This window comes from Corythoichthys intestinalis, chromosome 22 (assembly GCF_030265065.1).
Source record: "Corythoichthys intestinalis isolate RoL2023-P3 chromosome 22, ASM3026506v1, whole genome shotgun sequence".
Taxonomy (NCBI): domain Eukaryota; kingdom Metazoa; phylum Chordata; class Actinopteri; order Syngnathiformes; family Syngnathidae; genus Corythoichthys; species Corythoichthys intestinalis.
The window spans coordinates 32922817-32948898 of NC_080416.1; the positions used below are offsets into that span (position 1 = coordinate 32922817).

Here is a 26082-nt window from a genome sequence, read left to right on the forward strand (position 1 = left end):
AATATATCAATTATGTGATTGCTATATGACTATATTTGTGACTATATCATTATTATTATTATTATTATTATTATTATGACGTGACAGGTTGTTGCCACGCTGAATTGGCGAGACTCAATCATCTGTCTCGTAACTGGGCAGACCAGACGACGTCATCCAATCCAAATAATCTCCATCAAATATATTTAGCGCGTTATCCAATGACATGTAATCACATTCGGGTATCCGGGCAGGTTAACGGCAATCCACCAATGGGAACGGATGCGCTCTTTGTAGTCAGGCAGACATGACAGAGTTGTCCAATCACAAAAAAATCTCACGGGCTTTTTTGCTGTATCTCGGCTCAGGTACTTTCCTTTTCTTTTTTAAAATGCTAACTCCAACGCTAGCTAGAAAATGTATCGCCAGTTACCAACACGAATCACTGGCCGTCTTCGGGAACAATTCCTAAGTCCAAAGACGTCCAAAAGCGAGGGTTTGGCACGTTTCGTCGCTTGCTAGCTCGTGCTATTTGATAGCCACGAGCTAGGCTAGTTAGCTTGTGGCAGAAGGAGATTTTGGCGCGCGTTTATGTCAAAACTCCGTATTTGGTCATCATTGTGTTTTTAAATGGGTGCGTTTGACGATTGGGATTGCAAGGATGTTCGTCGCGGTGTCTGCGAGTTTATCGTGACGTGACGGCTAGCCGATTAGCCCGCGGCTAACGGGCTCAACAGAAAGTGACAGGCACATTGCGGCCGACCGGCTAAGCTGCAACCTGCAAGTGGATGCCGCCTTGTCCCACTGGCGGTGGACGCTCACTTTGCTTTTATCGCCTGTTTAACTCCCCCAAAATTAAATGGGTTGTGCGTGTTCATTCAGTCATGTCCCCTCGAAGCGTGTGTGTTATTTGTCCCCATCCGTAAAACATGTTCGCTTCATTCAAGACTAAATAATTGAGAATGGTTGTTTGTCATTTGGCCCACCTGGCGACCTGTCAGTTCGATTATGTGTGCTGTGATTAACAGGCGACCAGTCCAATTGACTATCTTTTCGCCAATTTTGACTGGTGACCAGTTAATTTGACTTTGTCAGGGGTGTCACTAGACCTAACGCAATACTGCGGCACTGGCGAGCGACCAAATTTTTTTTTAGCACTTATCTCTCATTTACAAAAGTCAGAAATATTGCTATAAACCATATATAATCAAACCCAAATACAAGTTTCTGTAAAAAGTGAGTTTTTTGCTTTGCAGCCATCGGTATTAAAAATGGGAACATCCCTTGTTAATAGTCAGTTCACCTCTGCTCATGCACATCAACTTCCATCTCTCCTTCACCTCTTCTATACTCTGCTGCCCTACTTTGTCTGGACAGAAATGGGAAAATGTCACTGTAACCTATGTAATTCATCAGTTTCTCAAGTGGTAGTTTGTGACCTAAAAGTGGTTTATGTTGTCTAGGTGGGTTACCTAACTTACCTCTCTCATTCCTCTTTGCTTATTTATCCTCGCTGCGAGCAATTAACCTTCTAATATCTATTTGCAAGAGTAATGCTGTTTAAGTCAAATATGAATAAAAAGACCTCTTGATGTGACCTGAGGACAAAGTTTGTTGCGGTCAGTGACGTTTCCAGTTAAATCTTCGGTTATCAAGGTCCACATGTTGACGCCACAAAAGCAGAATTTGCATCTCTTCACTTTCCCCGTCATTCTTAAGAACCCTGGTTTAAATGCGCGTGTGGATGATAGGCCAAACCGTAGAAAAATGTCTTCTTTTTGCCAAATATCCTGTTACATGTGGACATGACCTTTGTCTCGTCTCGTCAGACAAAAACTGGCATTCATCTCGTTATGTTTTAGTTTTTACTTGTTATTGTCTCGTCATCATCATAAAAAAACGTTCGTGGACAAATTATTTTCGTTATCGTCATCGTTGATGAAAACAACATTGACACAGAGGTAAAAATGAACAGCAAGAATGGGCATTTTATCGAGCACTAAAAAAATATATAAATTAGGCCTGAACTATATTGGAAAAAATTATTATTGCAATTTTTGGGGGGTTTGCGATATATTGCGATATTAAAACTGAAACAATTTTCACCAGATAATTGAATAGCTCTGTTTGCGATAGGCCAGAACGATATTGGGAAAAAATTAACATCCCGATATATATTGCCAAGGCTCCACACTTACTTTTTGCATTGGTTTCACTGGTGCGCCTAACTTTTTTCTTAAGGCGCACCAGCACCCACATTTTTCAATGGATCAACTTTAACGCCATACGGTTAATCACTCTGCATGACATTCATATACAGTCCCTGACAAAAGTCTTGTCGCTTATCCATTTTGTAGAAACAATTGCGAATAAATTTACTTTTAATTAGTCAATTGGTTTCAGAAATGGCTCATATGAAAGCTAAGACCCTCCCAAATGATGTTGATTGTACAAAAATATATTTGTTTCCCTGAAAAAAAGATTTATCATTTAATGAAGACATAAATGTCAAATTTTGGCAAGACAAAAGTTATGTCGCCTACAGAAAGTAGTGTGAAAATTGAACAAAAAATGTACTTCAAATACAAAAATATGTTACATAACATAAGTGAATTAAGTAGTGGTGCTGTGAGATACAAATTTAATAGTTTGTATGACTTCCATGGGCTTGAAGTAGAGCTGTCCCGACTAGTCGACATTGTTGACGTCATCGATGACGTCCATGCGCTTCAGCAATGATTCATACAATTTATTGATGAACTCATCAGGAACATCAAAGAAAGCAGTCTTGCATGCCTCCCAGAGTTCATCAACATTCTTGGGTTTCGTCTTCCATGCTCATGCTCAGACTATTTATGTTGCATACACCCTGCAGATCTCTCGCACAACCCATACTGGATGTAACCATGATTTTGCCACCACCAAACTATACTGTTGGCTGAGTGAATCTCTGATCCATGTGGGCTCCAGTAGGTCTACTGCAATATTTCTGGCGACTGTGGTGTAATTCAATGGAAGTTTCATCTGAAAAATCCACCTTTTGCCACAAAATAGCAACAAATCTTAGCTGCCTCTTACATACCTATAAAAAAGGGACAAATTCTGCAGCAGGATGGTGCTCCATCGCATACTTCAATCTCTACCTCAAAGTTCCTCAAGGCAAAGAAGATCAAGATGCTCCAGGACTGGCCACCCCAGTTACCAGACATGAACAGGATGAAAGAGGAAGCATGGAAGACGAAACCCAAGAATGTTGATGAACTCTGGGAGGCATGCAAGACTGCCTTCTTTGATGTTCCTGATGATTTCATCAACAAATTGTATGAATCCTTGCCGAACCGCATGGATGCAGTCCTTCAAACTAGGGCTGTCCCAAACGACTAATTTTCTCCCGATTAATCAGCCGACTATTTTTACGATTAGTCGACTAATTTTCTCCCGATTAATCAGCCGACTATTTTTACGATTAGTCGACTAATCTTTAAATTTTTTTTTTTTTTTTTTACTAATTTAGCAATGAAATTTTTGTTGACACTCATCAATTCACAATTTTTTTTTTTTTTTTACCAATTTAGCAATGAAATTTTTGTTGATGCTTATCAATTCACAAAAACATTTTGGAGCACTTAAATTCTTTATTAAAGTACAAATAAAAAGATAAATAACAATAATACATCACAAACAATCAGTTCAAATGCTGATAGAATTAACTTGAGCAAAAGAATGGAATGTAAACAGATTCAGAACACTGACTTCACCTTTCCAACATGATTCAAAACAATTCTTAAAAAAATACCCAGCATTAATATTATAGTATAATGTAGTACTATATATTATAGTATTAAAATAATTGTTCATTGCCAATCAGACTTTTCATAAAGGGTGTCATTTTAAAGGAATTCTTAGTGTAGAATCTGAAGTATGTGGGATTAACTCCAGAAATCGTTATTTATATGACAAACATGACATGCTTTTATTTTGAAATGTTCACCGGAAGTACACTCGCTAAACCGCTAACTTATGCTTTACATTCTGCAAAAAAAAAAAACTTTTTGTCATTGCATGTGTCGTCATTAATAGTTTTTTTTCCTTTTGCAAATGCTGTTAACCAGCGATTTTTCATGTTTGAAGTTTCACCTTTTAACTGCAAGTTTTGGAGAAGGCTGCCTGTTTCATAGCCGGCTAAAGTAGGTCGTCTTTTTTCCCATTCACCTCAATGTAGCAATGCTAATGTTATAAAGTGTTTAATATAGAGGTGTTTTCTTATTTTGTATGTCTGAACTTTAATTCTACAGCGTGTTGATGACAGAAAAGAACTGGAGTCTCATATGCCATCTCAGCACGCACGCACAAATGTATGCACGCGCGCGCAGCGATATAACGCAGCCGTGAAAATGACCGCCCTCATTTTTATTTACCATGCGATAAATGGACTCCTTGCATATCGCGACAGGCTTAGCAACTTCAATAAAACATGTCATTAGTTAGTTAGATGGACTTACAATCTCGCGTCGTTATCATTCACGGCCGACGTGCAGCCAAGCTTGGCATTGAAGAGACAGGACACAACAGTGTACCCTCTTTTGTTTCTTTAAAAATAAGTCAATGCTTTGGACTCTCTGGTGCGCTTTTTTGGCTTTGTGCCAAATTCCCCGCTTTCATACCAAGCGTCCGACATTCTGAACTTTCCACACATATTTTTTTTTAACCCTTCATTAACTGTCGACGGGATGTTGTGCTCGTCGACGGATTTACGTCATCGATGACATCAACAATGTTGACTAGTCGGGACAGCTCTTCTTCAAACCCATGGAAGTCATACAAACTATTGAATATGGATCTAACAGCACCACTACTTAATCCGCTTATGTTATGTAACATATTTTTGAATTTGAAGTACATTTTTTGTTCAATATTCACACTACTTTCTGTAGGCGACAAAATGTTTGTCTTGCCAAAATTTGACCTTTATGTCTTAATTAAATGATAAATCTTTTTTCAGTGAAACAAATATATTTTTGTACATTCAATATCATTTGGGAAGGTCTTAGCTTTCATATGAGCCATTTCTGGACCAATTGAATAACAAAAGTCAGGTTATTAGCAATTGTTTCTACAAAATGGATAAGCGACAAGACGTTTGTCAGGGACTGTAATTCATATGAGTGAATCCAGTCAAATTCACTCACGCTGCCGAGAACAGACTCTCAAGTTGGCACAGCACACTTCAGACTGGGCTGCAAGTTTATTACATTTGTGCCTTTGACCATAGAGCTACAGAGTCTTCTCTGACCAGATCAAGGCTATAAACCCGTCAATCATCATTAACTTTAAAGGGTATGACAACACCTGGGGAAATGCTAATATTCCATCATTTATCCATCAATGCATGCCTTTTGAATTCATATCATGCCACTTCGTGTAATTACACACATCGCAACACCAAGAAAATGATAGAAATTAGGTCGATTGTCAAGCTAAAAGGACCCGCCCCCGAGATGCCGGAAATCTAGCATATTGTGTGCGTGACGTCACTTTCGGGAAACAGCCGGCTCAGTGCTTAGTACTGAATGGCGGCGACGATGGCGGACAATTTTGTTTCTATTTGCAGCGACGAATCCGACGTAACGAACATTCTTCTAATGGTGACGAGGAGAGTTATGACCCTATCTTTGGTGTTTTGGGTTATCAATTTGAGCCCAAACGAAAGCCAATGCAGCCTAATGAAAGGATCATTGAGGGGAGCAATCACACTGATGAAACCCCGACAACAGTTCGTTTGGGAAACACCAAATGGTATGTTTTGCATTTCTTTTTGTGAAGCTGATACACCGTGACCGCAAAATAAAGTAATGTATAGAATAATTATCATTTAATATGCTATCATCGGTTTCGCTCTGCCAACCGACACAAATATGAATGGGATTAGAGCAGGGGTCCCCAACCTTTTTTGCACCACGGACCGGTGTGATTTGGGTCTTTTTTTCACGGACCGGTGTCCCACTTTTATATTCAGTTGGACTCTCAATGTTATCCAATGGTGCTAAAAAACTATTTACATCACAAACATACATGTGCAACACGGAAATGGCGTAAATTAACGCTTAACGACACGGCGAAGTTGTTGTGTGCGCCAAACATGGCAAACGTAAGTTAATATTCCTTTCTTTAAAGAAAGTTTGTAGTGTGTACTTAGGAATCGCTGCATTCGCGGTCCTTTTTAACGTTACGCGCATGCCAACTTTGTCAGAACACCGGCAATGTGCGGCAGAAAAATACAGCAAATATAAAATAGCATTTGTTTTTAGCCCCGTCGTGTTAAGTGCAGGGAAAAAATACAACTCACCCGCTGAATCAGTGGGAGGGCTGAGTTTGTTACGTTGAGACGAGATGGTCCCGAGATGGGAGAGTGAGAGAAGCTAGCATCACAAATACACGATGTTGGAAATTGTAGCACAGTTTTCAGCTTGCTCCTAGCGATGTCGGGATATTCCGAAATGACTTTAATCCAGAACTTCGGTAGAGTTGTTGTCTCAAATGTACGTTAAGTCGCCGTGATTTGCGATGTCTACAAGCTGATATTCCTGTTCCGCAGACATGCTCGAATTACTCGATTTATTCACATACGGGTCACGAATTCACTCCTTTGCAGTTCGTGGGTCTTTAGTGATTGGGAAGTAGCATACATTTTGTTTTCTTTGAAGTTGTAGGCACATCTTCTGGCTCGTCAGGTTCCCGTTTCCCTGTAAAATTGCAAAATTAGCCCTCTTAGCACTGACGAACTTTACTCATTGACTGCGTAGTCCAGCTCTTTTTCTCGCGTTCGGGAACTCATGGGTACTACATTGCGACAAATGGCTATTTGTAAACCACATAGCATGACAGGTTTGAACCATTTTAGCAATTTTTTGATAAAACACGAACGCAACTCTCTCGTCGATAAACAACGATGGCACCTGCCTCGACCTTTTGTTTCCTTGTTATGACCTCTCCGCCCCATTCGGCTGTTTCCGGAACACTTCCGGAAATGTTCGTCATTTTCGATCTATTTTCGATAATTGCTCATTAATGTCATTGATTTTTTTGTTAACTTTATCAATATTTGTTATCTTGCCACATAACGGTTCTATTGATGTCTCACACCCCCTTTGCGTTTTCATACCCTTTAGGTACCAAACGCTAGCTGCACTGGTGACCAAGAAAAACAGTTTGGCCTCACTGCTTAGCAGGAGGGAGGGTTAGACGTTGTGGCGCTTTACGAGCATGAAGCAGAAAACATAAATATACAGTATTCTTTTAATTAAATACCCGATCCTTTTCACCCGATTCCGACCATCTGAAAAACGGCGCGATCAGATCAGGACATCCCTAGGTGATACTATTCTCTATAGAGACCAGTTGAGCACCAAACCCCGCTGATCTGCGTTAACCTCTTGATTGACCTCTAGTGCCCCCTGCAGACGGATTTCCGTCATTACGACTGATCAATTTGACTGCGCTCTTAAATTAACTGATGACCTGCCCATTTGACTTTTTTTTTTCCTGTCGTTGAATGGTGACCAATCCATTCGACTATTTTTGCCCCGATGCAAATCCAGATGTCGGTGGCGCGGGCCACTTAGCGGGTGGCCATGTCGGAGGAGCGGCGGCAGCGGGCGCCCGGCAGCGAGGAGGGCGACACGAGCGACGGCGACGCCGAGCCAAGCGCGCTGCTGCAGAAGCTCAAGACCAACATCTCGTACGTCTCCTCGCCCGTGACCGAACAACAGCGACATTTGGTCTCATTTCTTTTTCCTCTTCTGTTGCAGGAAGAACGTCCAAAGCAAAGTGGACCAGATCCTGGTGAGAATGGCAGTTAGCCGCAAATAGGTGAAAATGACCGTGGATGACGTCATTTCTGATTTTTCTCCGACAGCAAGATGTTCAACGCTTCTCCGACAATGACAAGCTGTACTTGTACCTCCAGCTGCCGTCGGGCCTCGGCGCCGGCGACAAGAGGTTCGCCGCCGACGCGACTTCTGCCCCGCCCTCCGGCGACAAGAGGTCCGTTGCCGACGCTCTTTCTGCCTCACCCCAGAAATAATTTGACTTTTTCCTCGTAATATAATGTAGATACCAGTGCTGTAAAATTTATCGCATTAACGGGCGGTAGTTAATTTTTTAAAATTAATACAGTTAAAATATTTGACGCATTTAACGCATGTGCGGAATGACCCGCTCATGCACTGCCTCAAACAGATTACAGAGACGCCGTCTTTTTGCACATTGAGAGCTAATAGGCAGAGCGATGCGAGTGGACACAGGTGTTCATTGGACCGCGCCTTTTATTGGCATAAGCTTTGGAAACTCTTTCACAACAAACATAACTATTGTGGCAAGCGACGTGGGGAAGCATGACAGGAGATGATCTTTTTCTTAACAAGCTTTATTGAACGCAACGCAGAACATATACCATTTGCAGCCACCACTGACAGTCATGGTTGCCCAACTTCACATCATGCATTTGGGTGGAACAGTTAAGTCGCTACAGTATCATTTAGTGAAAGCACAACCAAAATAATATTCTGTCTCTCAAAAAAAAAAAAAAATTCACAAAAAGAAAAGCGCTCAATGCAAAGAGAGCTGGCTTTCCCAATCAAAATAGCTATGCAAAATACACATAAAACTTACTCAGACTTTGTTCAAACATTTCATTTAGCTCAACAAATACACTAGATGACAATATTTAGTCACAATATGCAAACTATCAGAGGTGTCGTACGTTGTGAAGTCAACACTCAAATGAACGTAAGGTACAATGAACCCGGGAACTACGGCTTCAGTCGCGGGGCAAAACACACTCATTGGCTAGATCTCTAATTGATTTAAAACTTGCCATTGACACCTTGTGGTGTATTTCAATCACTACCTTGCGTAGCTAAAGACCCCATGTGACGTCCCGCTCGTCGATGTCAACAATGGCGAGCTATTAATTTATTTTTTGATTGAAAATTTTACATATGTTATTTAAACGAAAACATTAAGAGGGGTTTTAATATGAAATTACTATAACTTGTACCCACAAATATACCCGCATATTTTAGAGATGGTTTGAATAGCGATTAATTACAATTATTTAATTTTTAAGCTGTGATTAACTCGATTAAACATTTTAATTGTTTGACAGCCCTAGTAGATACGTAATAGACTTTTTTCCCGTGATCAGAGGTGGGTAGTAATGCATTAAATTTACTTCGTTACATTTACTTGAGTAACTTTTTGAGAAAAACGTTACTCTTACTCCGCTACTTTGGGCGGCCCTAGTCATGACATTTCACGCCAGCCTGTTCAATAACGTGGTGTCTTTAAAGCACTGTAAAAAATTAGGTATTTGACATGGAGCGCGGATTTTGAACTCTCGCCCAATTTTTATTTGGTACCGATCGACCACGGAAAACTGGAAATATGAGCCTTCTAATTTTATAATAGTAATAATATTTTTTTCTCTCCACTAGAGGGCACACATGCTCTTTGGATGAATGATGCTTCATTTATGTACTTTTTTTTCTCTTGTCGGAATGATTTTTTTTTGGTACAGTATTTTTTTGACTTGATGTCATCATGTAATAGGTTATAGTACAGTATAATAATAAGTTTATATTGATAACTTTGTGCTGAGAAAAGAAATACCATTGTTTTTAAAAAAAATCGGACATAGTAAGCAGTTACTCACAATGTTACTCATTACTTAAGTATTCTTTTCATTAAATACTTTTCACTGGTGCTTGAGTACATTTTTGGATGACTACTTGAGTAATATTATTTTTGAAGTAACGCTACTCTTACCTAAGTCAAATTTTTGGCTGTTCTACCCACCTCTGCTCGTAATATCACGCAAAGACACATAATAGAACAACTTTTTTCTCGTAACATTAAGTGAAGATATGTATTACAGTGATCCCTTATTTTTCACGGTTAATGGGGACGCCCACCCCTGCGATAATCAAAATCTGCGAAGTAGAGCTGTAGCTTATTTACAGTGGTATGGAAAAGTATCGGAGCCTTTTGGAATTTCTCACATTTCTACATAAAATCGCCATCAAATGTGATCTTTGCCAAAATCACACAGATGTAAAAACGGTGTCTGCTTTAACTAAAATCACCCAAACATTTTATAGGCTTTCATACTTTAATAAGGATAGCATGCAAACAATGACAGAAGGGGGACAAATAAGTAAGTGAACCTTCTGCCTAAGGAGACTTAAAGAGCAATTGAAACCAAAGAATTTAAGTCCGGTGTGTGCCCAATCACTGATGAGGGGTTTAAAGCTGCCCTGCCCACTATAGAACCCACCTGGTAAGAATTGTCTTAATGAGAAGCATTGTCTGATGTTCATCATGGCTCGGCCAAAAGAGCTGTCTGAAGACCTGCGATCAAGGATTGTTGAACGGATACAAAACCATCTCTAAAAGTCTGGATGCTCATCAATCAACAGTCAGAAAAGTTGTCTACAAATGAGGAGAATTTGGCACAGTTGCTTCTCTCCCAGGACCAAAGATGACGCCAAGAGATCAGCGCAGAATACTCAGAGGGTTAAAAAAAGAACCCTAGAGTGTCTGCTAAAGACTTACAGAAATCACTGGCTCAGTCCAATATCTCTGTGCACACATCAACTATATGTAAAACAATAGCCAAGAATGGTGTTCATGAGAGGACTCCACGGAGGAAGCCACTGCTGTGTAAAAAAAATTGTTTCTCATTTAATGTTCTCAAAAAGGCACTTGGACACGCCACGGAAGTTTTGGCAAAATATTTTGTGGACTGATGAAACCATATTTGAATTGTTTGGGAGTAACATACAACGTCATGTGTGGAGGGAAAATGGAACAGCTCACCAACATCAACACCTCATCCCCACCGTGAAGCATGGTGGAGGGAGCATCATGATTTGGGGCTGTTTTGCTACCTCAGGGCCTGGACAACTTGCAGTCCTTAATGGAAGAATGAATTCAAAAGTTTATCAGGATGTTTTGCGGGAAAACCTGAGGCCGTCCGTCAGACGGCTGATGCTAAAAAGAGGAACTTCAGAATGGTTTCAGAAAAACAAAATACATGTTCTGAAGAGGCCAAGTCAAAGTCCAGATCTGAACCCCATTGAGATGCTGTGGCATGACCAAAAGACAGTGATTCATGCCAGACATCCCAGGAATCTGACAGCACTACAGCATTTTTGTAGAGAAGAATGGGCCAAGATTAGTCCTGATCAATGTGCCAGACTGATCTGCAGCTACAGGAAGCGTCTGGTTGAAGTTATTGCTGCTAAAGGGCGGGTCACAAAATATTAATTGTGATGGTTCACTTACTTGTATTCTACTTATATTCCCCCCTTCTGTCATTGTTTGCATACTATCCTCATCAAAATGTGAAAACCTATACATGTTTGGGTGGTTTTAGTTAAAACAGACACTGTTTTTCATCTGTGTGAATTTGATGGTGATTTAATGCAGAAATGTGAGCAATTCCAAAAGGTTCAGATACTATGCTATTTTTCGCAGCATTCTGATCAATTTCGAAATGTTGCAGAAAACCATGTAACATAACGATCGCTATTAGACAGAGAACAATAGGCGGCTTGTTACAATGCACTCATATGGAAAGCAGCCTTGTGACATTGACTTTGTGCGTTTGCGTAGTGGCGGCGGCGACGCTTGGTTCAACACGTGCGAGCAACTCCTCACGTGCAATTGGATCCGCAGCCACCTGGAGGAGCACTCGGACACGTGTCTGCTCAAGCAAGACGTCTACGAAACCTACAAGTGAGCGCGCTCGGAATGACCGTACCGCCGCCCTATCGCCGCGCCGCCTTAGTATCCAGTGCACTTTTCAGGCGCTACTGCGACAACCTGCAGCAGAGGCCGCTGAGCGCCGCTAACTTCGGCAAAGTCATCCGGGACATTTTCCCTAACATCAAAGCGCGACGCCTGGGAGGCAGAGGGCAGTCTAAATATCCTGACCTCTGGTGGTTAGCGGTGACGTTAGCTAGCGTGTACAGTTGCCTTTTCCTTAACTACTCAGGTGGCACGTACTGTTACAGCGGAATCAGGAGGAAGACAGTCCTCAACATGCCACTCCTGCCCAAACTGGATCTCAAGAATGACCCGGTATGTACATGGGAGCCGTTGACAGATGTTTTGACTGAAAGGGTCAGTTCCTGCTCTGGGGCATTGAGGTAAAAAGGGAGGTTACCTCGAGGGGTGTCTGTTGGGTCACCTTTTAATTCTGGGTCACATCCTGGGGCATTTCAGGGTCACTTTCTCTTCATTTTGGGTCACTCGTAGGTTTTGGGGTATTTCGAGACGACAGTTCCTTCTCTTTCCATTCAGGCGGAGTTGACTGAGTTAGTCCAGACGTACAAACAGGAAGTAATGGAAGCGGCGTGTGAGTTGATCTGCGATTGGGCGCAGAAGATCCTGAAGCGTTCCTTCGACACAGTAGTGGAGATCGCTCGCTACCTCATCCAGGAGCACATTGTCAACCCTCGATGCAGCCAAGCCGAGCTCGTGGCGTCGGCAGCGCTAGCGGGTAAGCAGAATACAGTAGAATAGCCCTTTATTGTCATAATACGGTTGTACAATGAAATTGTGGAGCATCTCCCTTTACAGTGCAGGACAAGTAAAAAAAATCTCGAAAGTGGCTTGCAAGAATAAAAGTATAAAATCTAAATAGTATAAAATATGTATGAGATAGTCCAATGTCAGGGCAGTGCAAATAATTCAAGTGAAGTAGCAGCGGTTGACAGTGAAGGCATTGAATATTGTAGATTAATATTGCTTGTAAACAGTGTTGTTAATAACGGCGTTACAATATAACGGCGTTACTAACGGCGTTATTTTTTTCAGTAGTGGGTAATCTAATTAATTACTTTTCTCATCTTGGCAACGCCGTTACCGTTACTGAGGACGGAAAGGCATGCGTTACTATGCGTTACTATATTGGTCGAAAAGTCTGAGGGAGACGGACTCACCGAGACGGCAGAGCAGGAGTAGGGAGGAGGCAAGAAAGTTGTGACGCCGAGCAAACGCGATGCTAGGTAGCTCCAATAATACATGTTGTAGCCGATAGCTAGTACAAACTACGCCCGCATGTTATGGTAGACATGGTAGACATGGTAGATATCACATGTACTGTACATAGATATAACTAGATGCAAATGACAGACATGGCACTAAATGAGTTAGTAGACAGCCGCCATCTTAAAGCAGTAGACTTTTTAGGACGGCTCTGTTGTAGAGAACCTTCCTAGCGAACCTAAGTAACTTTTTATCTAAAATACTTCTAAATCGGCAAAATCTTGACTTGAATCTATCTTTAAATGATGAAACAGTTTTAAAATTTTCATATGTCGAAAGTAGAGAGAAGGGAACTAATGCAATAATGGGAGCAATTTTAACAACTTTTAACAGTTGATTCAGGGTAAAGGGTAAATTAGGGTAAAGAATTGGGCTCGGGCCAATTGTACCAAAAACCTTCACAAAAAACTTCACATAGTGTGGCCAATGTTTTTTTTTGTTTTTTTTTTGGAGGAAAAAAAAAAAAGTAATCATCACCAATTACTTTGCCAAGTAACTAATTACTCTTACATTCAGGTAATTGAGTTAATAACGCAATTACTTTTTGGGAGAAGTAATTTGTAACTATAATTAATTACTTTTTTTCAGTAAGATTAACAACACTGCTTGTAAATAAGTACTGCGCATAGAAAATGTGTGAATCGAAGTTACGTTGCAGAAGTTTACAGTGAGGCATTGAATATTGCACGTAGCTAGTAAGTATTGCACAGCCTTTGCATCTTGTTCCCAAATGTATCGCCCGTGAAACCCGTTTGCGTGTTTCAGGAGGTCCCGCCAAGCCTCATAAGGTCATCAAGAAGAGCCCGCTGGCGTCCAAATGCGAGGGTGACACCCCCGCGGATCCTAAGGTAGCACAATGCCGGTGCACCGCTGCTGTCACTACCTTTCTCACCGCTTTCTGTCACCGCAGCGGGACTGCGGCGACTCCGCCACCTCGTCAAAGCTGGCATCCGACAAGATGGTGGCGGTATCCAAACCCCAGTCGCTAGAGGCCCCGCCTTCTCCCGCTGTCTCGTCTCTGAGGCCCGCGGTACGTGGCCGTCAGTTGCAATTGTACGGGGTTTTTGAAATGGATTGTTCACACTAGCTAGCTTGTTTGTTTCAGGTGGAGGCGTACATGAAGCAGCTTCCACGAATCCTTCCTCGCAGTTCCCTCCCGGATAAGACGCCGCTGTCAGTGCGCTCGTCGCCGCCCTCTCTGGTGCCCAGAGATGCTTCCGGCGCGGGCGGCGCCTCGGGAACGGGCGGCGCCAGCGCAGCGAGCGCCGGCGTAAAGGTGATAGCCATGGCGACGCTGCCCCAACAGCAGGGCGGGCCCCTCCCCTTGGTCATCGTCCCCCAGGGGTGTTTGTCATACGAACGGGAGAAAGCGCCCCCGCCCGCGTCGGTGCTCCAGAAGGTAAGGGAGGGTCCCGCCAAGCGGCCCCCAGAGGCCACGTCGGCAGGCGCTCCTGCGGGTCCTCCTGTCAAACGGAAACGCGGGAGGCCTAGGAAACCCCGCCCGGAGGACGCCTCGCCTCCGCCCGCCCCGCCCCCTCATCCGCCACCGCCGCCCCACGGCCAAGTCATCACCTCGGTGACGGGCGGCGTCATCCAGAAGGCGTCCCCCTCTTCGTCCGCCGCGCAACCGGTGCTGGAGTTGCTCATCCAGGAGCCGCCGAGCCTCCTCCTAAGCACATTGCCGGACGCCGGCAGGCCGGGCAGCGACGCGATGCGCCGGCGACTGGGCGACGGTTCAGCCCCTCCCGAACCTGACCACCGGCCCCGACCGCTGCTGCTCTTCCAGAGCGCCACTAACGCCGGCTGGGAGCTAGCGGCAGCCGGTCGCACGCCCATGGTAGAGGTTATCCAGAAGGCGCCCCGTCCCAACAACAACAAGAACAACAACCCTCCTCTGGCAGCTCCCAGAATGCAACGCGACTGCGGCGACGCGGATGTCACCATCAAACCGTTGGACGTCAACAAACCATCTTCCTCTCAGATCAGTAAGGAGGAGGAGCCTGCGGACAGTCCCTAGAGGCCAGCTCCTTTTTTTACCTCAAAGCCCCACCCCCAGGTGGAAATCCCAGATTGGAAACCAATCGGGAGGATGAATGAAGCCTGATCCGATGATGAGTTCCCGTTGCACTAAACTTACACTGTGGCTCCTCCCCCGCTCCGCTTGTCCGTCCCTCCGTCCGTCCCTCTCGGGACGCAACAGGACATTGACTTACTACGGGTCAGAACCTGCGGCAGGTTCTTCGTGCTGACCTCTCAACTCACTTGTGCTTCTTTGTTCATTCGCTCCCGTCTTTGTGTGTACGTTTGTGTATACCGATCACATGACCTCCCGTCCGATCGGTTCGTCACCCGGCAGAACAAGCCGTCGTCGGGCGCGTCCCTGTGACGTCAATGTCCAGAAAGGTGAGCACCACCTCCATCAAATGTTCTCATGCAGTAAAATATATCGTTAGCCCGTTAGCGCTCATTTGTTTGCGCGGGTTTTGCCGTGTGGGAGGGCGGCCGGATTTGGAGAAAAAAATGTAATATTTGGTCCCGGTCGGCCAAATCAAAAGACGCCAAGATCGGGAATCGGGTAACGCGTTTGCGTCCTCTTGCACTTTGAATAAGGAAGTGACTTTTGACTGTTGTAGCAAGTGTTTTGTGCGTGTGACGCCATCTTGTTTGTGGGTGATGTTGTCCCATGAGTTCTCTCTCGTGCCCCGCATGGTTTTTGTGTGAAGTTCTTTTGGTGTATTTGCGTTGTTTCTTGTTTGCACTTTATATTTTGTCCCCGTTCTTCTCGACGTTTTATTCGACTGTAAAAAAAACTTGACAATAATCATCAAAAAGGCACCTTTGCTTCCCTCGCCTCGTGGCTCCTTGGTTTGCTCGTGAAGAGAAAGTTGACGTGATGGATCTATTTTCCTACGCGGACTGACACAATAAAAACATGTCACACGTTTACAGCACGATTCTGGCTTGCTTTATTGACAAAAAGAAATATTATTTTACCTCATTCACTGCCGCTGTGACCCGAAAACAACAGTAAGTGATCTAAAATGCTCCAAAATCAACAGTAAGTGACCTAGAAATGCGCTAAGAAACCCCTAAATCACCAAAAATCAACAGGGAGTCAGAGGCGTAGCAAGGGTCCCCGGGGCCCCAGGCAACATGGGGCCCTTCTGAGTCATGTGACACACATACATACTCGCGCAGTATAATGAATACAAAGGTGGGGGGTGCGAGTGCGCGCTGCGTGCACGTGCGGTCATCTGGGCCATAAAATTGGCGAAAACTAAGCACTTCACACTGACTCGTATGGATGTACTTACAGTCGTTCATGGACGCACACATTTTAACAGGTGGCCGTCCTCTGCTCAAAATGTGCACCTTACGCTTATTCTCGCTCCCAGAATACGCAGCACTTGGGACGTAGGACAATAACAGGACTGGTTGCTATGGGAACGTACGCATACCCAAGGAACCTTGCTAAAAGGAGTGTTAAAATTGCTAATAAAATTGTTTAGGATTATTTTAGATGCATATATGTTATATTTTTCTTATTGAGCAGACATGTCCAAAGTGCGGCCCGGGGGCCAAATGCGGCCCGTAGTCAAATTTCATCTGGCCATTAATAATGTCTGGCCCGCACACAGATTTATTAAATTGGTCAGCAGTACTGCTTACACATTAAATGCTTCTCCTCATTTACCCACTAAAAGGCAGCAGCCCTGTAAGCAACATTACCCCGTGTGACCCTTGACTTCCAATTTTCTAAAATGGCAACAATCAACAACAAAAAACAAAGTTGACTGCAAAGGCCGACGCTTCAAGGATAGGTGGAAATTGGACTATTTCTTCACTAAAATACGCAACAACTGTGTCTGCCTCATTTGCAAAGAGACAGTCACTGTTTTTAAAGAGTTCAATGTGAGGCGATATTACCAAACAAGACACCCTGACATGTACGACAAGATTACAGGGAAGATACGCAGCGAGAAATTGAAGCAACTTGAAGCTAGTTTAATTACACAGCAGCAGTATTTCGCATGATCCCGAGAGTCGAAAGAGAACGCCACAAAGGCTAGTTGCGAGATTGTTGAAATTATCAATTAAAAAAATTAAAATAAAATAAATAGAGGTGGGAATCTTTGGGCACCTAACGATTCGATTACGATTCAGAGGCTACGATTTGATTATAAATCGATTATTGATGACCCCCTCCCGCTATTAGCTGCTAATGTTTTGTACATTAGTTACAAAAACTGTAAAAAAATAAAATAAATTAAAAATTTTTTTTAAAACCTCGCAGGCTTAAATAAACGACTATTTCAGTATTAAGTTAACAGTTAAAAACAATAAATAATATACTCAAAGCTTTAAACTTATATCGTTAGCCCGTTAGCGCTCATTTGTTTGCGCGGGTTTTGCCGTGTGGGATTTATTCAATTAATTTAATGTTGTCAATCAACCGTTAAAGTTGTTAAAATTGCTCCTGTTATTACATAATTTCCCTTTTGTCTACTTTCGACATGTGAAAGTTTTAAAACTATTTTAAAGATAGATTCAAGTCAATATTTTACCGATTTAGGACTATTTTAGATAAAAAGTTAATTAGGTTCGCTTGGAAGGTTCGCTACAACAGCCTTGCAGGGAAGTCTACTGCTTTAAGATGGCGGCAGTTTACTAACGCCCGCATCTAGCTTTCTCTACATGTGCTGCTATTGCCACTGAGTCTGTATTGTATGTCCTATATAAATATATCTACCTTAACATTATGTATTGTGGACGTACTTTGTAGCAGCTTTCGGCAGCAGTCAGGTATGTTGTTGTTTTTTTTTTATCTCGCGGCATGAGTTGAGCTAGAGCCGTGAGTTGAGCATTGGCATTACTCGAGGGGCCGGGTAATGACAAGCATGATGTTTAGCTACTCTCGCTCCGTTCCTCATTGCGTCCCGAAGACCGCGCGGCGCGCTGAGTGTGTTTTACTTCCGCTTTACTTGACATATTTCAATAATTGGAATTTGGATGTTTGTGAATCATTCTCGAATCTTCCACGGCCAAATCGCGAATAATCTAAGAATCGGAAATTTCGCACACTTCTAATAATAAAGCCAATGTGACACACAGAATGGCTTGCTAAAATTTGCTTAAATATATTGTTCTACGTAAAGGACGTCAGCCAAGGTCGGCCCCCCACATTTTTACTACACCAAATCTGGCCCCCTTTGCAAAACGTTTGGACACCCCTGTTATAGAGTATTCGACGAGGAATACGATAGACCCATTAATAGACTTTTGTGGAAAAATAATTTAAGTGGTCCCATGGATAATGAAGTGGCCTGTGAAAATCAACGTAAAACAACTTAGCAAGGACTTTCCAGATAGTACTAGGTGAGTCACTCTTTAAACAATCATGTGGTATTAATAGCTGATTTGGACATTCTTAAACATGTATAATCTATGTGACATGGTTAGTGCTGATTGGGATAGACAACAGAATTGTTAGATAATCTGCCAAATTATCCCAAGGTATTGAAATACTTCCTACACTTGTCGCTGTGAAAGTGCAGTAAAGCTGCGTGTGCTAAATCTGTTGGCCCACTGGGGGCCCCTGCTGGCTGGGGGCCTTAGGCAATTGCCTGGTTTGCCAAATGGGATGTGACGCCTCTGCAAGGAGTGACTCAAAAATGTCCGAGGATCAACATAAAGTAGCCGCAGGCAGTTTGCAGACCAGCAGAGCCAAGCATCCCCACGCAATTTCTCCAGAAAATGCATTTTGTAGTTTTTCAATGACCTTGACGACAATCGACTGCTCCTCCCACTTGAAAAAGATCGGCTGTCTTGTCAATGGCAGCCAATGACTTAATGGCGTACCGCACGCAACACGTCTTTTGCTCATTAATATTCATGACGTTAGCAATTGTGGCTAAGCGGGTCAAGCTCCCGTTTGTCCCTAATGCTAAATGCATGGAAATAGTGTACGAAGGAGATGTTTACTGAGCTAAAGCTACCAATTTTGTCTGAAAATAATGTCCCTGGTGCCAAATTCACTGGTAAAGATGTGGAAGAACATAGAAATGTTCAGTTAAAGAGATGGCTTGAGTGTCGAGGGCTGAAAAAGACGAGCCGACCTGATCTAGAGGTAGCTTTTTTATCGACACCTTTTTCTTGTGTGCATTGCTTACGCCACTGACACTCAAATTCTCCTGTTTCAACAATTTATCCTTTACCACCATATGCCTAGTCTCCCTTCTATATTATATTCTCTGGTTGTCTTACATCTATGACCGTTCTTGGGGGTAATTTACATTGCTATTTTTTTTGTGTAGCGATTGCAAATGCTACTCAGTGACAGCCAATGAACACTTTTAATTTTTTCATTAGTATAGAATTTTAATATTTGTTATTAAAGTTTTTTTTTTTTTCACAACAGAAAAGGTAACAACAGTGGCAGTCAGATACCATTTTAATTGTTTTCATTGTCAAACAGAAACAGCACAGCAAGGCGCCATGCTAAAAAATAAGTAAAAATATCAAAATGGCTTACCTCTTCGTCCTTTGTAGGACCATGGCCTCCAAAATGTTTACTGCATATGAAGGTGAATAGCTTCAGCTTGCTGGCGTTAAACTGGTCTTTTGACATCCGCACAAGTTGATCCATTCTTCACTTTTTTCCCTCTTTTTTTGGGGGGGCTTCGGGAAACGTATGAATAAAAACATCCTTCATATGTCGTAATGTCTAGAGTCGTTTCACTAGTTCCATGGCAGCACTGTTTACTCGGCATGTTCTCTTTGAAAGATTACCAGCAGAAAAAAGGAGTAATGACATGCGTTGTATGTGAGGGCGTGTCTATGTTGACCCACTTCCGGGTTAAGATGGCGACGGTCAGTCTAAAAATAGCATTCGTACGGTACGCTATTGCTAATTCTGTTTACATGTGAAACTAATGCTGCATTCGAGGAAGGTGGGAAGTCTGGAGTTTTCCAACCTCTGACGTAACAAGGACTGCAGGTATCGATTCAATTTGGCAATGTGACCTTTGACCTCATGCCCACAAAATTTAATCACAGTAGGGCTTCAGTATTTTAGTAGTCAATTATTCTATCAACCAGTTAGTTCGAATAATCGAGTCATCGGATTTAATGCATTGCATAATAAATTTTAGGAGATTAAAACAAAGGCTTGCTAAAATTGCACTTTCAAAGGAGCATTAAATGCAAATACAAAATAAAATTCTGGAGCGTTTCTTCAAACTATGCAGAATTGTTCTCTGTCATGTAAAAAAAAAAAAAAAAACGGTATGAAAAAGATATAAATAAATTAGGATCTAAGTTAAGGTTGTCGACAGTCCCGGATCGCGCTGGACAACCAGCAACATAGGAAGTTCCGATTGGTACCGACGGTGGGTTTGTTTGAATGCGGGTTGTCCCACACAATTGGAACTTCCTATATTGCGGGTTGTCCCACACGATCCGGGACTGTTTGCAACCCTAGTCTAAGTACAACCAAGAGAACAATTGGCTAACTTGCATAGCAAAAGTCCGCTGACTTCAATGCTCTTTTTTTTTTTTTTTTATACAATTCTCTTAACAAATCGTTCAAACACATATTCCCACAAAAAACAGCTAATTGTACTTATAAACTAAACTATGAATGCATAAAAAAACAATAGCTCAAACAAAATGTACCTTATGTTGGTCTTAACATGGAGCAGATGGATTCTGCCATGTTAAATGAGTTGTATCAAATTCACTGTTGCCATTAGAGGGCAGTGTATCCACCCAAATCAATAAAACTAAATGCAGACACTTCCAAACCAACCTTTACAACGCCACTCTAGTTAAACGAATTCTCAATGCAGCGAAATTTGATTCGAAGTTTTTTTCTAATCGAATTACTGGAGTTCATCATTTCATCGTTGAATCACTAAGCGCAACTCGAAGTGGGATATCCTAGTCACTTTATGAGTTGCTTCAATCTGGCGCCACTCGACAAAATGGTGCTCAAGACAACGAGCTAGGTTTGCTGGAGGTTAAAAATGTCTTTTGATGGCCAAAATAAAAAAAAAAACAACTTGGCCATTAGATTAGCCATCTTTTCTGTTTAATTCCCTTGGAACTCTTTGAGATCGCAAGTGGTACAAACCGAGTGGCATAGGTCCGACTTCCTACCTTCCTCAAATGCAGCGTTAGGTCCGTTGAAGATTTCCTCATTCTTCGCTCACATTGGTTGACACATGCTCGGGATTGAGAGTGGCCAATCAGCAGGCGTGTTGTGAGTCGCCGTGTTGAAGTGGCGACAATTTGACAGTCCAAAAAGTCAGGAAAGTGAAAGCGATTGCACAACTGTATGACTTTGGGTACAATGAGGTTCAAATTTTCCTCATGCATTTTTTTGTATACTTCAGTTCCCTCGCATCGAGTCGGGAAGGGCTGACCCCGCCCCTTTCCACTCTGTCCACCTTCTTTGTCTTCTGTGGTATTTTCCCATGGCAAATAAGCTAAATAAATGAAACTGCAATGTTACTAGTCCCGCATGTGCAAGTAGATGAAAAAAAAGCTGTGTTCATCTGCTATATGATATACCGTTTTGGCCCGAATATAAGACGGCCCTGATTATAAGACAACCCCGTTTTTCAAGACTCATGTTTGAAAGACTTTTTGAACACCAAATTCATTTTTATACAGAAAATAATTACAGTCCATCTGAAACAAATGATTATAACAATATATTTGAGAGAAGAAGCATGTTATTTTGCCTCATTCAAATCTTAATATCTGAACATTTAAATATGTAAACTAAAGTGCAATCACATTCGTAAACGAATGGTTTCTGGTTTTTGAAATGTAAATGAACCGATGTATTGTGTTAAAACAACAAAATTGCAATAACTGCATTAACCATCATAGTGAAGTCTAACTGTAACTGTAGTCTTGAAACAAATCTGAATTAGGAAAAACATTGCAATAAAATAATGCAAACTGGTTAAACTTGAGAGTAGCAGAGATCTGTCATGACAGAACATCACTTCAATGATATCTGGCGCCATCTAGCGTCGTGAATGGGTATAATGTCTAGACCGCGAATATAAGACAACCCCCACTTTTTCAATGCAAAAAACACATTCTTGAATATAAGACGACCCCCACTTTTTCAGTCTTATTTCAATGCAAAAAACACATTCTTATATTCGGGCCAATACGGTATTTAACTGAATGCTTTCTTCCAATCACTGATTTACAAAGGAAAATCTTTAAAAATTCAAACTTTTGCACGATACTGTCGTCTATATTTATTGCAGCTCCGATACTAAAATTTGAATTTTGTTAAAAAACGGAACATGACAACTTGTATAACATCTTTATTTTAGTATAAATAAAAGCCGAGCAAACAACGGAGGAAGGCTGGCGCGAGGCCTCAGTTAGCGCACAAGCGAGTGGGCGGAGCTCATTATGACACGTGACCTTCCTTCACAAAGCATTTGGCATTTTAGTGCGTTTACGGGGCGGACGGGTTAAAGGATGACGCAGTCGGAGTCTTTTTCTCTTCTCCTGGCTGTGCTCTGCTGCGAGCCTTGACCTCTGACCTACGGACACATGAGGACGGGATTCAACTGTGGCTCCCGAACTCGCAAACGTGACCGAAATTACCTGCGCGGTTGCCTGCTGCGGACCCTGTTGCTGTTGTTGGTACTCTTCCTGTTGCAGCTGTCGAGCCAACTCCAGGTCGCTGAGGTTCCCGGCGGGCTCTCTGCCATTCTCCCGCTGCAAGGAGACCGCCACCAGGTAGTCCTGACGCGCACACGAGAGGTAGTCCCGTTTCACGATCGGAAACGTGACGGGAATAGCCCGCGGAGCTACCTGGTCGATCTGGCGGCGCTGTTTTTGGTCGCCGGGCGGCGAGAGGCCTCCGGAAGCCGCCGCCAGCCTCTGAGGAGGGTGACACAGGCGAAAGTTGGAGTCGCAGAAGTTTCCGTCTCCTTCCACGTTGTGCAGGGACTCCCACACCAGACCGTCTTCGCACAGGAAGCCCTGGTCCGTCACCAGCAGGTACAGGTGGCCCTGAGTGGCAGAACCGGGTCAAGGCAGGTGATTCTCATGAGCTAAACTACAGATATAATCATGAAAACCTGAAAAAGTTTTTTCAGTTGAAAGAGATTTATGTCTATTATGTGGCCTGGTCCACCATTTCTTAACAAAATTACAATTTTGTTTCTTTTTTTTTAATCTGATTTAAAGTCATGAATCACATTACTGTAATGCAGTACTTCTCAAATAGGAGTGGGAACTAGAAGTGGGAACCTCTTGGTACCTCATGATACGATACGATTTGCGATACAAAGCACATGATAACAATGATCTGACAATATGGTGATACAACGTGTATCTTTTTTTGTTGGCGCCCGCGTGGCGTCTCCGCTCGTCTGCGTGGTTGTCGCGCGCTTGGTGGGGCTCGCATGCGACTGAATGTGATAGGGCGCGCTCGGGTGGGGGGTCCCGGTGCCGAGACTGGTGATGGGGCGGTGTAGGGTCGGTCGCCAACGGGCTTACACTCACAAGGGATTCACACGATTACTGGGTTCTAGATCACAGAGCTGATTTGTGTACACTCTACCCCTTTCAATCACTTAGCTTATGGACTCCCCCACCCCCGTCCCCCACTTTCCCTGGTCAGCTTCTGCTGTGAATTGGAATGAGTTTATCACTTGTAGACGTCCAATCCATTTGAACTGGGAGGGTGGCAGCGAATGAACATTCGTTCATTCGTTCATGGGGCAAATAAGTATTTAGTCAACCACCAATTGTGCAAGTTCTCCTACTTGAAAAGATGAGAGAGGCCTGTAATTGTCAACATGGGTAAACCTCAACCATGAGAGACAGAATGTGGGGAAAAAAAGAGAAAATCACATTGTTTGGATTTTTAAAGAATTTATTTCCAAATTAGAGTGGAAAATAAGTATTTTGTCACCTACAAACAAGCAAGATTTCTGGCTGTCAAAGAGGTCTAACTTCTAACGAGGCTCCACTCGTTACATGTATTAATGGCACCTGTTTTAAGTCATTATCGGTATGAAAGACACCTGTCCACAAACTCAGTCAGTCACACTCCAAACTCCACTATGGCCAAGACCAAAGAGCTGTCGAAGGACACCAGAGACAAAATTGTAGACTTGCACCAGGCTGGGAAGACTGAATCTGCAATAGGTAAAACGCTTGGTGTAAAGAAATCAACTGTGGGAGCAATTATTAGAAAATGGAAGACATACAAGACCACTGATAATCTCCCTCGATCTGGGGCTCCATGCAAGATCTCATAACAAGGGCTACTATCAGTAACACAATGCGCCGCCAGGATAGAAGCACAGGTTCTCGTGTTTGGAGGAGAAAGAATACTGAATTGCATCCGAAGAACACCATGCCCACTGTGAAGCATGGGGGTGGAAACATCATGCTTTGGGGCTGTTTTTCTGCAAAGGGACCAGGACGACTGATCTGTGTAAAGGAAAGAATGAATGGGGCCATGTATCGAGAGATTTTGAGTGAAAATCTCCTTCTGTCAGCAAGGGCATTGAAGATGAGACGTGGCTGGGTCTTTCAGCATGACAATGATCCCAAACACACAGCCAAGGCAACAAAGGAGTGGCTTCGTAAGAAGCATTTCAAGGTCCTGGAGTGGCCTAGCCAGTCTCCAGATCTCAACCCTATAAAAAATCTGTGGAGGAAGTTGAAAGTCCGTGTTGCCCAACGACAGCCCCAAAACATCACCGCTCTAGAGGAGATCTGCATGAAGGAATGGGCCAAAATAACAGCAACAGTGTGTGAAAAGCTTGTGAAGAGTTACAGAAAATGTTTGGCCTCCCTTATTGCCAACAAAGGGTACATAACAAAGTAACGAGAGGAACTTTTGGTATTGACCAAATACTTATTTTCCACCATGATTTGCAAATAAATTATTTAAAAATAAAACAATGTGATTTTCAGTTTTTTTTCCCCACATTCTGTCTCTCATGGTTGAGGTTTACCCATGTTGGCAATTACAGTCCTCTCTAATATTTTCAAGTGGGAGAACTTGCACAATTAGTGGTTGAATAAATACTTAATTACTCCACTGTATAACGAGCTAGGACAAGGAAATATGACCAAGTGTATGTAGTACAGGATGGAACCTCCTAGTACCTCATGATACGATTTGCAATACAAAGCTCACAATAACGATGATCTCATGATACTGCGATACAACGATTATCGATACATTGGTCAGGAAATCCTTCTAGGATATTCTACAAAACAACAAATAAACAGATAAACAAGCTCTTTTCATCCTTCTGCTGTAAGTTTATCATTGGTAGACAGCCAACCTACAGTCCCTGACAAAAGTCTTGTCACTTATACATCTTGTAGAAACAATTGCTAATAACCTGACTTTTAATTATTCAATTGGTTTCAGAAATGGCTCATATGAAATGATGTTGAATGTACAAAAATATATTTGTTTCACTGAAAAAAAGATTTGTCATTTAATGAAGACATAAAGGTCCAATTTTGGCAAGACAAAAGTTTTGTGGCCTACAAAAAGTAGTGTGAAAATTGAACAAAATATGTACTTCAAATACAAAACTAAGTTACATAACATAAGCGAATTAAGTAGTGGTGTTGTAAAATCCAAATGTAATATTTTGTGTGACTTCCATGGGCTTCGGCAAAAATTCATACAATTTATTGATGAAGTCATCAGGAACATCAAAGAAAGCAGTCTTGCATGCCTCCCAGAGTTCATCAACATTCTTTTGGTTTCGTCTTCCATGCTTCCTCTTTCATCCTGTTCATGTCTGGTGACGGGGCTGGCCAGTCGTGGAGGATCTTGATCTTCTTTGCCTTGAGGAACTTTGAGGTAGAGACTGAAGTATGCGATGGAGCACCACCCTGCTGCAGAATTTGTCCCTTTTTATGGGGACAAGATTTGTTGATATTTCAGACTATTTATGTTGCCTTCCACCCTGCAGATCT

At 42.6% G+C, this 26082-nt stretch overlaps 2 protein-coding genes across 7 annotated transcripts in view; one reads left to right on the plus strand and one right to left on the minus strand.

The window, feature by feature from the left end:
- Positions 1-58: 58 nt before the first annotated feature.
- On the plus strand, positions 59-21412 carry rfx5 (regulatory factor X, 5). 2 transcript variants are annotated; one of them, XM_057827587.1, is made up of 10 exons: positions 59-347; positions 7578-7717; positions 7788-7821; positions 7895-8022; positions 11653-11775; positions 11847-12120; positions 12343-12541; positions 13855-13937; positions 14000-14119; positions 14195-21412. In XM_057827587.1, the coding sequence occupies exons 2-10, from the start codon at positions 7611-7613 to the stop codon at positions 15104-15106; spliced, it is 1980 nt and encodes a 659-aa protein (XP_057683570.1). In that variant the 5' UTR covers positions 59-347; positions 7578-7610; the 3' UTR covers positions 15107-21412. The 2 variants fall into 2 exon arrangements, with proteins under 2 accessions (XP_057683570.1, XP_057683571.1); XM_057827588.1 differs by lacking the exon at positions 59-347 and adding an exon at positions 5141-6127.
- A 980-nt stretch (positions 21413-22392) lies between these two features.
- Positions 22393-26082, minus strand: part of mindy1 (MINDY lysine 48 deubiquitinase 1) — a 35942-nt gene continuing 32252 nt past the window's right edge. For 4 of the 5 annotated variants that reach the window (XM_057827592.1, XM_057827589.1, XM_057827590.1 and 1 more), the window contains 3 exons: positions 22936-23136; positions 22726-22866; positions 22396-22661 (listed from right to left, as the gene is read on the minus strand). In XM_057827592.1, the coding sequence (XP_057683575.1) occupies positions 22590-22661; positions 22726-22866; positions 22936-23136 (414 nt within the window). In that variant the 3' untranslated portion in view covers positions 22396-22589. Of the gene's footprint in view, positions 22662-22725; positions 22867-22935; positions 23137-26082 lie in introns of all 5 variants that reach the window. The other variant, XM_057827593.1, reaches the window with a different exon arrangement.